Source organism: Pleurodeles waltl, chromosome 3_1, assembly GCF_031143425.1.
Source record: "Pleurodeles waltl isolate 20211129_DDA chromosome 3_1, aPleWal1.hap1.20221129, whole genome shotgun sequence".
NCBI classification, from domain to species: Eukaryota; Metazoa; Chordata; class Amphibia; order Caudata; family Salamandridae; genus Pleurodeles; species Pleurodeles waltl.
This window is the reverse complement of record NC_090440.1, coordinates 558396869-558412637: the sequence shown is the minus strand read 5'-3', so window position 1 is coordinate 558412637 and position 15769 is coordinate 558396869. Positions and strand designations below refer to the sequence as shown.

At 45.4% G+C, this 15769-nt stretch overlaps 1 protein-coding gene across 4 annotated transcripts in view; it reads right to left on the bottom strand.

The window, feature by feature from the left end:
* Positions 1-15769, bottom strand: part of SPG11 (SPG11 vesicle trafficking associated, spatacsin) — a 579875-nt gene that overhangs the window by 490459 nt on the left and 73647 nt on the right. For all 4 annotated transcript variants that reach the window (XM_069222954.1, XM_069222953.1, XM_069222956.1 and 1 more), the window contains 2 exons: positions 13167-13579; positions 12854-12999 (listed from right to left, as the gene is read on the bottom strand). In XM_069222954.1, the coding sequence (XP_069079055.1) occupies positions 12854-12999; positions 13167-13579 (559 nt within the window). The remainder of the gene's footprint in view (positions 1-12853; positions 13000-13166; positions 13580-15769) is intronic.

Below are 15769 nucleotides of genomic sequence, written 5' to 3'. Positions count from 1 at the left end.
ACGTAAAAAAGCTGTCTGACATAGCCAGCACTGTCCGCGTTATAGCGCTTTTTTTATTTTCTGTTATGCTGCACTGAACCTAGTGCTGCTGTATAATATAGCTAAAAACATTGACAAAGCCAATAGACCTTGCATAGGCAACACCTATTGGCTTTGCCAATGCTTGGTATGGAATGCCCAATGGTAAGTTATAAGTATTTAAATAGTGTTTACAACGGCTGAAGTGGTAATGTTATAGAATGGAGAATGTCCTTGCCAAGATGTTACTGGGTCCAGATTCAGAAGCATTTTAGGACCATACACAAACTGTGAATATGTGCCATTTAAATGCACTGAATGTAACATAAATTGTAGGTAGACAAGAAGGTCCACCAGGTTATGACTTTTATTACACCGATGCTTTAAGCTATGTGTTACTTTGCTGCAATGGTTACAAAAGAATTAAAAAAGCACTCCTGACAGTTAGTTTAGTAGTAAAATATAGCAATAATCTGTGTTCAGTGGGTTTCCTAGACCTTTTGGCCTCTGTGTCACTGCACCTACTGTACCATTCAAATCATGGCCCTAGGGTCTGCAAGGCAACTTCGCTTGTGACTGCTTGTTCAGCAATAACATATAGCAATAACTGGTGCTCAGTGGGTTTCCTAGAGCTTTTGGCCCCTGTGCCAATGCATCTGCTGCACCAACCAACTCAAGGCCCTGGTGCCTGCAAGGTAAATGTGCTTGTGATCACTTGCCTAGTGGTAACATCTAGCAATAATCTGTGTTCAGTGGTTCTCCTAGAGCTTTTGACCCCCTGTGCCACTGCACCTGCTGCACCATCCAAATCATGGCCCTAGTGCCTGGAAGGTAACTGAGCTTGTGACTGCTTCCTTATTAGTAAGATATAGCAATAATCTGTGTTCAGTCAGTTTCCTTAAGCTTTTCACCCCTGTGCCACTGCACCTGCTGCACCATTCAAATCATAGCCCTAGTGCCTGCAAAGTAACATTAGGAAATTGTTTATATCCATGTAATAATGTTTGTGTTCCGAAAAAGGCACAGTTGCAGACGGAATACATAATTATTTTATAGGTAAACAAATACAAAAGCTTTCATAAAATGTGCCTTTAAATGTATCCAATGCTCCAAAACGAGTTACAACAGATGTCATAAAGGATAAGCTATACACATCAAAGTGAAAACAAAGCAGTGCTAAATTTTGTTACAATGTGGCTGGCTCTTTTGTGTGAAAAATTTTTATCCTGTGCTTGACAGTGAACAGGCCATAAACAGTGTAAAATGCCCAAGATCACTGTTAGGCTGACGCTGAGGCTGAAATGTGATTTTGTACCTTGTTCCTAAAAAGGCAGTTTCACCAATTAAATTGACTCAAAGAAAAATAATTTTGCAAAAAAGCTTGCAAATGTTTTGTGCAGATGAAGAACAAGATACATTTTGAGATGGCTATGTGTAAAATAAAATAAAAAAGGGCACAATCAGATTTCATAAAGAAAGGCTGCATTTGTCTTTCCTATAAAGGCTGGCACTTTGAAGTCAGCAGAAAGAAAAACAAAATAACCAGGCTTCCACAAAAGCACAGTTTGACATTTGACCTGTCTTTGAATGCCCAGCAAACATGAACGATAAGAACAAGATTTAGAGGCCTGTTGACAGAAAATAATTTTGTGGAAGTCTTCAATGAACACAGCTTTGGCACAGGGAGATACAAACTGAACCTGGACAGCCTAAAGCAAATAAAGCCAGCAAATGGGAAGCAAGAAAACATGAGTTACAAACCACAAAGCCAATGGCAAGCAAAGGACAAAATGCATCCCGAGGTCAACTTTTTAAAACTATCCATGATGTCTTTGCATACCACACAGCTGCCTGTATGGTAGGCTGAGACCTAAAAAGCACAAGCAGAGAATTGTGCAGCGCTGACGTCACAAAAGCACCGACTTCATGAACAAAAAGCAAAGGAGGGAGAGCATTGTGGCTTATGGGGCTTTGACTAAGAAGGGGTGACTGATAGCTATGCAGTCTATATAAAGCTCGCACAAACCATGAATTGGATGCTATAGCTGAACCTGTCCCATGTACAAGAGGACACAGGGGAGGCAAGTGCTATACTATATTTCCCATAAACATGACGTTATGTCCACTGCTCCAATGACGGGCCTCGCCCTATAAATGCTTAGCCCAGAGCCATATTCCTCCGCTCCCTTTGCTGCTTCTGCAAGACAAGCTAAGTAGATTCCCTCTTTGATTTCAACTTTTTCTTGTTTACGATTGAATATTGTACTTCATTTGGCCGAGTGCTCCACTCGCCGAGTCACTACCGGCACCAGACATGGGCTTCTGGGGGTGGGAGGCGACACGCTCTAGCGCCAGTCCTACCTCTAACTCGCCCTGCATGTTTTCGTCACAGCAGACAGTCCCCAGAACATATCGGGACACGAGCACCACACTTAGGCTCAGCAAGTCAGAGCCCTCTGCCAGCATCGTTAATCTGCACCTTGGCAGCTTGGAAATGACTCCCATACGCCCTACGCCACGGCAAGTGCAGGCTATTACAGGTTGATCCTGAGAGGCATTTATCTTATAAGCCTGCAATTTACTGCATCTAGCATTGTTGTTTCTACTTGCTTATTGCCCCCATAGCAACATATATATTTAAGTGGGTTCCCCCCGCCACCCGACTATTCTGCTAAGATTTTTAACAGTTGACTTTCCTGTAATCATGGCCCAAAAAGACCTGACAGACAATCTTCCCCAAACCGATGAAGACCTTCTCCTTGCAGGCACATTGTCCGTGCCCTAGACGCCTCTGTCACGCAGTCTGTAAATAGAGACTTGGCAGTCGCTCTTCAACCTATAGCGCACCAATTAAAAAGATACGTTCTTTCAGTTCCTCCTCATGAAGCTAACCCGAGCGCCCCTCCCCCTCTTCCCCAGGTAGAAGAAGCTCCCCACCCCTCTAACTGGCCCCACTACAGGAAAATGGCTCGAATCTCCCAGGCCTTCACCTCTGACCACGCTTATTCCACACCCAAAGCGTTCCCCAGCACCGCCCCAGACGATCTCCAACCAGACAGTGACAACGGGAGGCTCATACTCAAACAATTCGGACAATGCTGACTCATATAGAGCCACAAAACATCATAAACAGGACCCACAAGTCCACACCCCATCCCCCTCAAACTTCCCTTATCCTCAAGGCTCCTCTCTTGACTTCGACCCGGACAGTATTGTACACCCATGCTCTTCAGACTGGTCTCCTCTTCCACCTGTAGCCGACTATGCCCATGACAGACTTCGTAAGGCATTTGACAAGGAAGACCGCAACAGACTTAGATCTGAATGCCCCCGCCCGACATCCCACATAAGGTTGCTGAGACCCCAGAGCTCGACACAAACCCGGTCACCTTTTTTAAACGCTCCTCTAAAGACCCTAAGAAAGGGATTGACAGATCCTGGAAGGCGTGCCAGGATACGTTACTAGATATATCTGGTCTCTTATGTAAAATCTTGGACATGGCGGTGACAGCCAAACAATCTGACACACCGGTTGACCCTGACACACTAGCAAGCTGGGCTCAACGCACTCTGTGCATTTTAGGCAACGCCAACTGCACATTATCAGTGGAGCGCAGAAGATCAGTGCTCATGCGCATAGACCCCAAGCTTACCAAACTGGCTCATACAGAACCTGGACCCCTAGCCAATTGGTTACTCTTTGGTGACAAATTTATGAAGGATCTGGGGAAATATGTTCATACCTTTACAACCCTGGACAAGGCTCAGAACTCCGCACAGAAGATGTTGAACCGTCGCCTTTTTGCCAGGGCCGGTCTTTACAGAGGGCGATTGCCCGGCTGTCTTGCCAACCACAGCTCCCTCTCCACCTCTTCTGGAAGTCGCAGCTACTACAACCAGGGCAAAGATACCTTCTATCCCACCAGAAATCATGGGGGGGGGTCGCCCCCATTACAACAGAGGCTCCTTTCGAGCCCACGCTGGATATAACTCCGGAACAAATACCCAAGGTAAGCCTAATTCTGCCAACATCTGTGATCTTGGGGGACAGGGCATGGTTTTTCCTGAATAACTGGTTTCTTCTCAATCAATCAATCAATCAATCATTATTTGTAAAGCCAACTAATCTGCACGGCTACTCACCTGTGAGGGTCTCAAGGCGGTGGGGGGACTCATCCGAAGAGCTACGTCTTGAGGTACTTCCTGAAGATGGTTTTGTCTGAGGTGCAGGAGGAGGTTGTTCCAGCTCTTTACTGCAGTGTATGTGAAGGATTGTCCTCCGGCGGTTGTTTTGCAGATGCGAGGGATGATGGCCAGGGCCATCTGGGCAGAGCGGAAGGATCTGGCGGGGGTGTGGAAGGAGACGCGTTGGTTCAGGTAGGCTGGTCCTGCGTTGTGTATGGCCTTGTACATGTGGGTGAGAAGCTTGAAGGTGATTCGATTCTCAACCGGTAGTCAGTGGAGGGTCCTCAGGTGTTGGGAGATGTGTTCTCGGCGAGGGAGGTCCAGAATAAGTCTGGTGGTGGCGTTCTGGATGAGTTGCAGTTTTTTTTTTTATATTCCTGGTTGAGGTGCCGGCATAGAGGGCACTGCAGTAGTCAAGCTTGCTAGTGACTTAAGGCGTGGGTGACTGTCCTGCGACAGTCTGCTGGAATCCATCTGAAGATCTTCCGAAGTTTGCGGAGTGTGTGCCAGTAGGTGGAGGTGACAGAGTTTACCTTGCAGGTCATGGATAGGGAGGAGTTGAGGATTATTCCTAAGTTGCGGGCGTGCTCTGTCGGTACAGGGGGGGCGCTGAGGAATGTGGGCCACCAGGAGTCGTCCCAAGCTGAGGTGGCATTTCCGAAGATGATGAGCTCAGTCTTGTCTGAGTTGAGCTTCACACAGCTTTCTATCATCTAGGTGGCGACGGCTTCCATTCTTGAGTGAAAGTTCCTTTTGGCTGTGCCCAGGTCCTCGGTGAGGAAAATGATGAGTTATCAGCGTATGACATAATGTTCATACCGTGGCTTCTAATGGTGGCAGCGAGAGGGGCCATGTATACGTTGAACAGTGAGGGACTCAGTGAGGATCCTTGGGGGACTCCGCAGTTGACTCCTGTAGGTCTGGAAGTGTGGGGAGGGAGTCTGACCTACTGCGTCCTCTCGGAGAGAAAGGAGTGAATCCATTTCAGGGCTCTTCCGCTGATTCCTATGCCGTGGAGTCTGGTGAGCAGAGTGCTGTGGGAGACCGTGTTGAATGCTGCTGATCTTTCAAGACCTTCAGATTCGGTGGGGTCACACAGACCTATTTGCATCTCGCCTGTCACATCATCTGTCCTGGTTCTTCTCCTGGAGACCAGATCCCCTAGCCAGTGTCACGGATGCCTTTCTCCAACATTGGGGGAGCCATCTACATTATGCCTTTCCCCCCATTTCTCATGATCCCGAGGGTGGCAGCTCAAGTCCTCCGCCAACAAGCCGGAGTGCTCAGCCCTGGTTCCCTATTCTGTTGGAGAAGTCTCTAGATTGCCCAGTGCAGATACCCTCGGTGTCGGATCTTTTGACAGACCCGATGGGCAACAGACATTCTCTTCTTCAGCAGGGCAACCTTCAACTCATGGCTTGGCGCATTTCCGGAAAAGATGGTTTGTGCTAAACCTTTCGAAACAGGCTATTAACTTCCTCTCCACAGCCTGGTCTGAATCCACTCATGAGAGATATGCCTCAGCATGGGATAAGTGGCTGGGTTGGTGCGACTCACAGAATGTTGATCCCATGGGGGCTCCCGTTGCCTTTGTCATCAACTTCTTATCCGAAATGGCCTCCAATGGTCTTAGTTATTGTTCAATCAACAATTACTGATTAATGGTCTCACTGTTGATGAATCTCACTATTCCCTGTAAGAGTTCCAGTTTCCCCAAATCTTTTTCCACTTGGGACAACCTAGACTTTGATAGATCACCAGTTCAACCTCTGGCACCAATTTAAATTGGCTTCCCAATCAGCTATTTTCGGTGTCTCTCCCATTACCCAAGCCCGAACGATGTTCTGCTTAGCTACCTCAAAGGGCACTGCAAGCCATATTTTGAGGTATCTGGGCAACACTTCCTCACCTGTTATACATAGGAGATACTAGTGAGCCTCCAATAACACAGTAAATGCTGTAATTTAGGTCAGAATTTGAATTGCAGCCTTCCAGAAATTCTGGATTGCCGGACATTTCCAAAGTAGATGAAAGAAAGAGCCCACCATACCATGGCCTCTGGTACTTGAGTCACTATCGCACCTTCCCAGGCAGTAGAGAAACAGTGATCTGTGGAGTATTGCTATTTCCTGTGGACTCTGCATGGCCTCAAACCAGTCATCATCTTCTATAAGACCGATGTCTCCCTCCTATGATTCTTTCAGCTTCCACAGGGGGTCAAGGGAGTTGTTCAGTAGCTTCTTATATGTTAGGGAGAAAGCCTTTTTGGTCATGGGATCCAGGAGGAGCTGATCCTCTAAAGGTGAGGAGTCAGGGAGTTGTTAGCCCACCAACAGATGGCAACGGAGAGCGTGTCCCAGTTGTAAATATTTAACGCACTCTGGTTCTGTCATGTCATAGTCCTATTGGAAGGCCTTGAATGTTATATAGGCATGGCCTCACCAAACATCCTCCAAATGTTCTACATCTACGAGTTCCCATTTGGAAAAAAACCCAAAAGCCCTCCCCAATTCCCTCAGCTGATCGCTATCCGATAAGGGGGTCCTGTCCTTCAATTTGTCCGCCCATCCCAGAAACTTGTAGGCGTCTTTCCAGGCTGTCACCACTGTCTGTTTATGGGCCGGTAGTGCTTGTGTTGTCCATCTATATACCAATGGGAGACATCCCCAGATACACAAACATTCTCTGGCCACTCAGTATGCTGGTTCAGCTCCGTCTCAAACACCCAGTCGCTAACAACTATCAACTGTGTCTCCCAGTAGTATTTATGTATATCCAGAATCACAGGTCCCCCTTCGTAGACTCCGCTTTGCAGCTTACAGGGTGAAATTCTGGAGATGCCTCCATTCCGCAGGAGTTGTCTCAGTTCGCTGTCAACCTTATTAAAGAAGTTGGGAGGGTATTTTATGTGTGGTGTTTTGTGGAACATAGAGCATCCATCATCATCTTAAAGAGAACCAATCTTCCTATCAGTGAGATCGGGTGTGTTTGCCAGTGGACCACGTTTCTCCGGAGGTGGTCTAGCTGTGTGAATAGGTTGCGATTAAGAAACTCCTCTACAGTGCACGTAATGTAGATGCCCAAGTATACAAATCCATCCTTTACCACCGGCACGATGCACTGGTGTGTAAATGTAGGGATGTCATCCATTAGTGGGAAAATCAGGGACCTGTACCAATTGGTCTGGTACCCTGAGTATCCTTCAAAAAGCAAACAAATGTGTAGTAGTCTGTCGACTGTTGAGAAGGGTCATGTAGAATAAAGTAGGATGTCATTGGCATACAGGAAGATCCTTTCCTCATAGTCTACCCTCCCCACTGATGCCCCTTATGAGTGGGTCTCCTTGACTCCAGGCCACCAAGGGCTCTAGTGCCAACGCAAAACTCATTGGGGATAGTGGGCAGCCCTGCTGTGTGCCCCTATGTAGAGTGAAAGGTCTGGACAGCACATTAGTAACCTGTACTCTTGCCAGCGGGCCCTGAAACAGGAACCTGACCCATCTACAAAATTGGGGGCCAAAGTCCAGTTTGGCAAGAGCTTCAAAAAGGTAAGTCTATTCAATGCCATCCAAGCATCTAATGAGAGCAGCACTGCCTGTTCTGACTGTGAGGAAGTAGTCATGTGCAGTATGCCATAGAGTTGGCACAAAGCTTTACACATTTGTGACCATTGTCCTACTAAAGAGAAACAAACACAAGTCCTAGCATCATAACCTACTGTGAAGGATCTTGAGCAACACAAGGCCAAAACACAGGTACACATTTCAGCAACTGTCCAAGTGGGGCCTCCCTGTCCTCATCCAACTCCCCACGTACCTCAGGGGACCACCCCACTGCTGAACCCTCAGCCAGTTTGCCTCTTACCAGGTGGGATCTGGTCAACATTTCTCTCACCGACTGATCTCGTTTGGGCTTGGAGGACGTCATAGCCCCAAGTGCCTCTCTGGGGCCTGTGTCCTTCACGTCCAGAACCTCTTTATACTGCCCACCTCGGGTCGCGTTGCCAGCTCCTGCACTTTATGTCCTTCAAGCTCCTAGGTCCATTGCAGGCCCCAAGCTCCCTCTGACCTCGGGCTGGGCCACCGCGGGCCGACCACAACACCGATGGGCGGCGCAACCCTCTAGCGCCTGTCCACGCTCCACCAACCTGGAGCAGGGGCGCTAATATGCAGTGCTGTGCCAAGTCGCGCCCGGGACCTCCAGCCTGCACTGGGCCCGCAAAGAAATGGGCACCGCGGTACACGGAGACCCGCTGCACCCCCACCCCGCATCGGGGACCTCCGCCACGAGGTTCAGCACCCTCCGCTGCTCCGACGTGAGCCCAGGCAGCCTCCGCGTTGCTTGAGGGTGCCGGCCGGCCGCTGCGCACCCAGCCGCCCCATGCAGCTCAACCACCACGCGCCGCAGCCGCCGATCACCAGCACGGCCCAGGCCACAAGGCCCAACACTGCCGTAGCTCTCCTCGGAGGGCGACCAGGCTCTCCCTCGAGGCGTCCGCAGTCTCTCGATCCCCCTCAACAGGCTAGGAGGGCCTGGGGCTGCAAAAAACGGGGCCGCAAAGCCTTTACTGGGACCCGGGCGGCGGAGCTCAGACGAATGCGTCTGCTCACGCTGCCATCTTGGCCACGCCCCCTATGCCCCTTAAATGATGGCAATGCTATTAGTAAACTAAGAGGCAAGTTAAGGATCATGGGTACCCTATATGTGGACTAGTTTCTTATTATACATGGAGCAAACCCTTAGTCTATTTAATCAAACTAAAGAACTTTTTTGTAGAGCAGAAATGCTAAACTCACATATTTGAAGGTGCACTCATGTGAGAATGAAGAAAAAAGTGGCTATATAAAATAAAATATTTGCCTAGGATTACACAATGAGACCAGTTTACGGGTTAAATACATTTCAGTTAGGTTAAGAAGATTATTTAACTTACTCGACCAGCAGGTCTAGTAATATTTTTATGATTTTTTTAGGCCTGACCTGTTAAGAATATACAGCAGCAAGAATAGCGGAGTGGTTGATTTAATCATGCTTGCTCTAACGTACACAAATACTTAAAACACAGCTCTTAAAAAAGTCCCTCAGTTTAGGGAAGACATTCAGGCTTGCAGAAATATTTACGACAATGTGACGAAGGAGAGAAGAAAGGAAATGAATGAAAAAGCACGGGGAGACCTGGAAGCAGTCAGTAAAAATAAACCTTATTGGGCATTCTGGAGAGTGGGGAATGCTCCCTTTTTCACTAACATCAAATCCTTGAACTTGGAAAACTCAATCCCTCCTGATAAGTGGGTCAAACAATACTCAACATTTTTTTAACTCTAGTATTGCTAATACCCTAGTATTAGTTCATCAAGAGGTAATAATTGATTTTGAAGGTTCCCTACAGTTTGCCCACTTAATTCAGGTAGAAGTAGTAAGCAATGCATATTTTAGTAGGAAAAGCCCCTGACTCCATGTGACAAGTCTCAACTGTAAAATACCATCTAGTAAAGAGATTGAGATTGGATCTCTCCCTGCTTACTCAGGTAAGAAAAAGAGATTATATTTTCAATGTGCAATCAAACCACCACCTAATGCAGAGTAGGGAAAGAGGGCCTTTGCTCAAAGTGACTGAGATGGAGATGGAGAGTAATATCCTTACCGCACCGCAGGACATAGGTCTGGGGGTACTGCCAGTGAGCTATCTAATCTAACACACATATGCTGTCATGGTAACTTGAAGACTGGTTCTAGTGGTATAGTGTCTATCAAGTAAGAGAATCTTGGATGGGAGTAGACTACAAATGCAGCATGTCACAAGAGCAATATGTCTTTCTGGCTACTACCTGGAGGTTACTGCCAGGGTATTTAAATGGAGGACTGTATATATACATATGGCACCTACAAACTATAATATAGACTCATGCCTGGGGGTTTTGTGTTTCGTTGTGGGCCAGAGCAATCCTGAATTGTTCAATCCATAAACACACTTACCATGCACAAGAAAGAACTTCTCAATCATCACCCCTGGAACTCACTCCCAATCACATGCCTGCTTTAAGAAAACATTCTGTACTTTTTCAAACTGCTTAACTCTTTGCTATATTAATCTACATCTTACTGTTGCTTTGATAATGAATTAAGTGTTCTATTATGTATTAAATAGTAACAAGGAATCTATTCACTAAACAGCTTAGAAGCTAGGCAAGTTGCACTGAACGGATGGTTATTTAAAGTTATATGTAAAGTGACATTTGCTTGGGTGATCCTATGTAACTTATCACCCTTGGTAATTCTTATTATTATAATGTGTCCACAGAAATTAAACATACTCTAAAGCACATTAATAATCACATAAGTAAATTGTGCTATACAAAGAACGATTCATTTCTCTCCATGGGGCTTTCTGTTTTTGTACCTCCATCCCTCTGGAAATACCACTGTTTTTTTTCAGGGCTATGTTTGTATTGTTGATACACACCACCTATTGTTGTAGAAAAGCTTAGGGGGTTATTACAACTTTGGAGGAGGTGTTAATCCATCCCAAAAGTGACGGTAAAGTGACAGATATACCACCAGCCGTATTATGAGTCCATTATATCCTATGGAACTCGTAATACGGCTGGTGGTATATCCGTCACATTTGGGACGGATTAACACCTCCTCCAAAGTTGTAATAACCCCCTTAGTGTCTAAATGACACAGTAGGTATGGTACTTCAGGAGCATTTTTGCTCTCAAGTAAAGTGTGTCCACAGAGTCAGAATTCTGGCCCATTTTCTATGAACCTACCACTACAGCAGAGTGCCGTGGGGGTGGAGCTAAGACCTGGAAGCAAAACATACATCAAAACTATACAGTATAGCAGGGGATAGCCAACTGAAAGAAACCTGTGCTGCCACTAGCGCTTTTCCATAAAGCTCTGGGTTCCTAGTATCAGAGCCACCTCCTAACTGGACAAAATAATGTCTGCAATGGGCTGGTACTCCAGAAAATTCAAACCATCAAGTTTCGAAGGTCATTTTTGAGAGCTCCCTAGCACACAAGAAATGTGCCACTCCAGTGTGTTGGTTTGTTCACAATAAAGTATCCTGTGGTTTTATATATCACTGTAGACAAGTGTAATGTACTACACTTTTTAGGTAATTCATGATAAGTATTTTTTAGATAAAGTGTCATCCTTTTTAAGGGACTAAATCAATTAGTAAATACTCTGTAGCATTTAACAAATGGGATCCTGCATTTTCTGAAGTAGCTCTGATAAGTCAAAGTGGAGAGTAGGATCAGTAAAGAGCGAGCTAGTGAGAGGGACATCAATCACAGGGGGATACAGACAGAAGCACTGGCTCTTTCTTGCTCTAAAAGTAAAAAAATAAAGATTGGGTAGTGCTGTACAATTCCACTCGATTGTACTTTTATGCTTTTTTCAATTCACAAAACAGGTGTAGCAGTATGCTTGATATACCATTTAACCAGTCTCAGTATTGCACCTGTCGTGACATTTTGTTGGGCTGCCTACTACCTCTGTGTGGAGATGTTCTAAGTTTACAATGCTGCACACTGAAAAGGGCTGTCAAATGTGCTAAAGCAGATTTTAAACTGTTTTCTCTATGAGGAATATTTATGTTCCTGTGCAAAAACGCTCTTCTTCTACATACATAGCCAAATCTATGGGTAATCCGTTCCCCTTTCCATCCTGGAAGGGAAGATAATGCAGTCACTGTCTGGAATAAATCTCTGACCATTTCCAAGGTGGCAAGGAATCAAATTTTAGTTAATGAATGCCTACAAACATACATGTTAGTGGGTGTGCAGAAGATTGCAAGACATGCCAAGCCTTATCTCTCTCGCTTCCAGCCCCTTGCGTAGAATTTGCTACTACAGCTTTCTCCTATTGTATATTGCTAACAAGCATAAAGAAAGACATTTTAGGTTAAGGATGAAAATTCCTTTGTGAATTGAACCGTAAGGGGTTTTCTGCTAACAATAATGCTGGGAAGCCAAAGTAAATCTGAAAATTCCAAACAATTCACAAAGCACTGATGGGAGGGGTTTTCAACTACAGCAAAGCCAGAAGATACAGATCGATCCAACTAGGCATGGAAGCAGAATACACCCTGAATCTAACACATCTCATGCTATAGGCTGATAGCTCATTGGTCACTATTCAAACTTTGCCTCATCTACCATGCTTGGCTTAACCCCTAATGCTTGCACGTAAACTACAGCAACAGCATCACACTAATAGCACACAATCCTATCCTCCAGGGCCTTTGCATCGAATTCCACACTTTCTACCAATATCTCATGCACCTGTGGTGAACCTGTAGTGCATTTACATCACCTCAAATTCCCATGCCTCATCACCTGGACTTCTACTAAATATCTATGCCTACTATTTTTATGTTGATCCAACTGAGCTCTAGGCCCTGTACTTCAATTGAGGCCCCTTCAGCACCTCAATACCAGCACCTGAGCCTCATTTCTCAAACTTGTGTCTCGTCTCACCTAATAACACCTCATCTCCAACACGCACACATCAATTACTGTCATCATGTGTCACCTGTAATTCCTGCATCTCACTTCATCCATGCTTCACCCTCAATCCCACTCCAGTGTTCAAATGTTATATCCAGCACAAGCTCCACACCTCTAAAGAACACATCTTACCTCAAGTGCATGCAATGGGATGGAGCAACGGTCCCACTGGTTAAGGTGGCACAGGGAATCCACAGTGCTGGCACTTCCGTGGATCATGAGTCGATTTAGAAACTCTTCCTGATGGAGGCCGAACAGGAGAAGAGAAACACCTACATCTGAATCAGAGAACCAAGAAAGGTATGAGGTGTACAAAGTGCATTTCTCTGTCACACACACCTACAAATAGGTATGCTATGCCCGCTTATTGAAGAACTAACTACCTTGTGCTAACTAGCTCATAATGTAAAAATTTTGCAGCATCTTGTGTGAGTTAACAGCTCACCTGTCAACACCAGACACTGGTCCTCTGTGTCCGAGTGCACTGGTATGCCTCTCCTTGCAATAGAATGCCGAGATATTTCCTGGGAATGTAGGTCCCATACAGCCACACACATGGCACTGCTCTCTTCCCATGTCAGCACAACTGTAAAAGGGCTCACAGATAAACACTGTAGACTATGGTGAGTGCCTTCTTTATGGATTTGTCTCCACTGGCTAACTGCTTCAACCACCTTTCCCGCCGGACTGCGTATATGTCTCCAAAGGCCACCCATCTGTGTCACTTGCTCTTCAGTCCAATAGCACTCCTGGTTTGGAAATGACTGGTACCACTGCCCACTTAGTTTCAATACAGAATCTTGGGGATCCAGCCACTTAATCGTGGTTGACAGTGAAGATAAATGTGCCTCCCAGGACCTGCAGAAAAGAGCAAGGACAAGTCAACCTAAATTTTAAATAACACAGGTTTTGGTTCCATGCATCAAATTTTCTTCTTACACTTAGACAAGCGGGCAGTAAGGAAATTGCAGCATTTTCTACCAAACTGGTTCCTCAAAAGGAAAAGCAGGATCTAGGGCAAAGTGTAGCCAACAAACTCAAATTTAAACAATTCATTGCACTAACATGATTTTCTCAAACTTTGGAAAATCGTACAGAACATGTACCATAGTGGCAGCAGCATTTCTATCACAAAGAGGTGCAGTGTGAGCAGCTGTGAAAACTTCTCTGATACACATAACCAGCACATTAGAGTTAGCAGAAGAACACACTTATCACAGGGAAAGGTACAATATGGGACAGCATATGTAAGAAGGTACCCTGACACTCAGAATAGGTACATAGAAGGAGCATAGAGGTCTTATCCACTCTCCCACGCACAAACATGGAGCAGCAGCACTATATGTATTTTCAGCTTAAACATGCAATGTAAGAGCTTTAAAAGAGACTGCGTGCCAAACATCACTTTGGATCCAATATTTCATGCAGCCATACAAGTTGCCAATAAGCATGCAGTGTGCCATGTTAGGTGAACACATATAAGAATCATACAACCTGTTGGAAATTGTTCAGACAGTTTTTCAAAGATTAAAAAGAGAGAAAAAGTATATTTCCAGTTGTTTTTGTATTACTTAAGGCAGTCACACACTGAAATGCTACTTTTGCAGAGTGGAACAGTTCTGGCCCTAGATTTGCTCCTTCCATTCTCCATTTCCGCAAGTAGCTAACGCATCATCTATTTTCCACATGACAGGATACCCACCTGGACGTTGCACCTGTCCTGAAGAGATGCCACTCCCACCTCTTGTGCCACAATGCCAACCCTTGATACTGCACCTCTGCTCCACCATTCCTTCCCCTCAACTACCTACTGTAAAACTCCTTGCACATAATGTGCTCTGTTGTTCTGTAACTCAATTAGTACTAGATGCTAGATACAAACATACATTGATATGCATGTGCCCACATCGCACTGCTGAACATAGGCATCAACTTGTTGTTGATAACTCTAACCCAGTCACTCCAGCTCACTGCCCTGAGTACCTGCCAACTTCAGCTAATAAGCCTAGCTGTAAATCAAGAAGGTGCTACTCAAAAGAAACAGACTGGATAATATTTCCATGCAAATATTCTTTTAAAAAAAGAAAAAAAGCATGGCTTAGAAAACTGAACGCATGAGGATACAAAAACGGCCAACCTTAGTACAGGGGGAATGTATAGGTTTCCCTGTGCTCTTCTGACTAAATCAGTGCAAATGAGGGAAGAGCACAGACTGCTGGGACGTCCTTAGTTCAAAAGGAATACATTTTTAACTACAGAATCTGTTCTCCTCTCTGGTACTCAATTTCACAACAGCCTTTGAATCTTCCTTCCAACCCATAAATTTAAGGCAAACACAGGGAGGAGCAAAAGCTGATGAGGTATTTAATACTCAATGATTGGAACCAAGCTAAGAGCAGAGGTGGAGATCCTACTCATTCATATTTAAAAAAAACAATTTCTATCAGTTTCTTCCCACTACACAGTAGCACTGCAGAGAATGAAAGTCAGCTCTTACCTGCCGGTCTTCCCTCTGAAAAGCCTAGTTTGCCAATCCAGGCATGGAGAGAGAGAAAAAATCTAACTCTTTATTAAAATGTGTTTGCATGAATGTCAGGAAAAGGGCCCGGGTGAGCTTGTTACACAAAAGGTGCAGGCCTTGTGTGGTTTTCTGTCAGATGCCTATATAATTAATCATCTATATGGGGATGTAGCTCCCACAATTGCGTGGTGGCTTAGGTAGGTGGGCAAGACCTTATGGAGTGCTCAGTATGCTGTATGTCTATCAACCAGCAGGGGTACAGTGAATGACACAGCCTTTGACAGAATTGGCCACACACTAGCTGTAGAATAGAGCATTCAGTGGCAGAGGAGTAATGTCTTTAATGTCTTCCCTTCCAAGATGCCAATTCATTTTTCACCTAGAGGAATAACCGTGCCATGCTTATGCCACTGGGTCTTTGAATATCACACAATGGAGTTGGTGACATATTTGCAGTGGTGCAGAAAGAAGTCTGCACCTTGGCTAACCAGCCATCACACTTCTTATCTGTACCACTTTCATATATG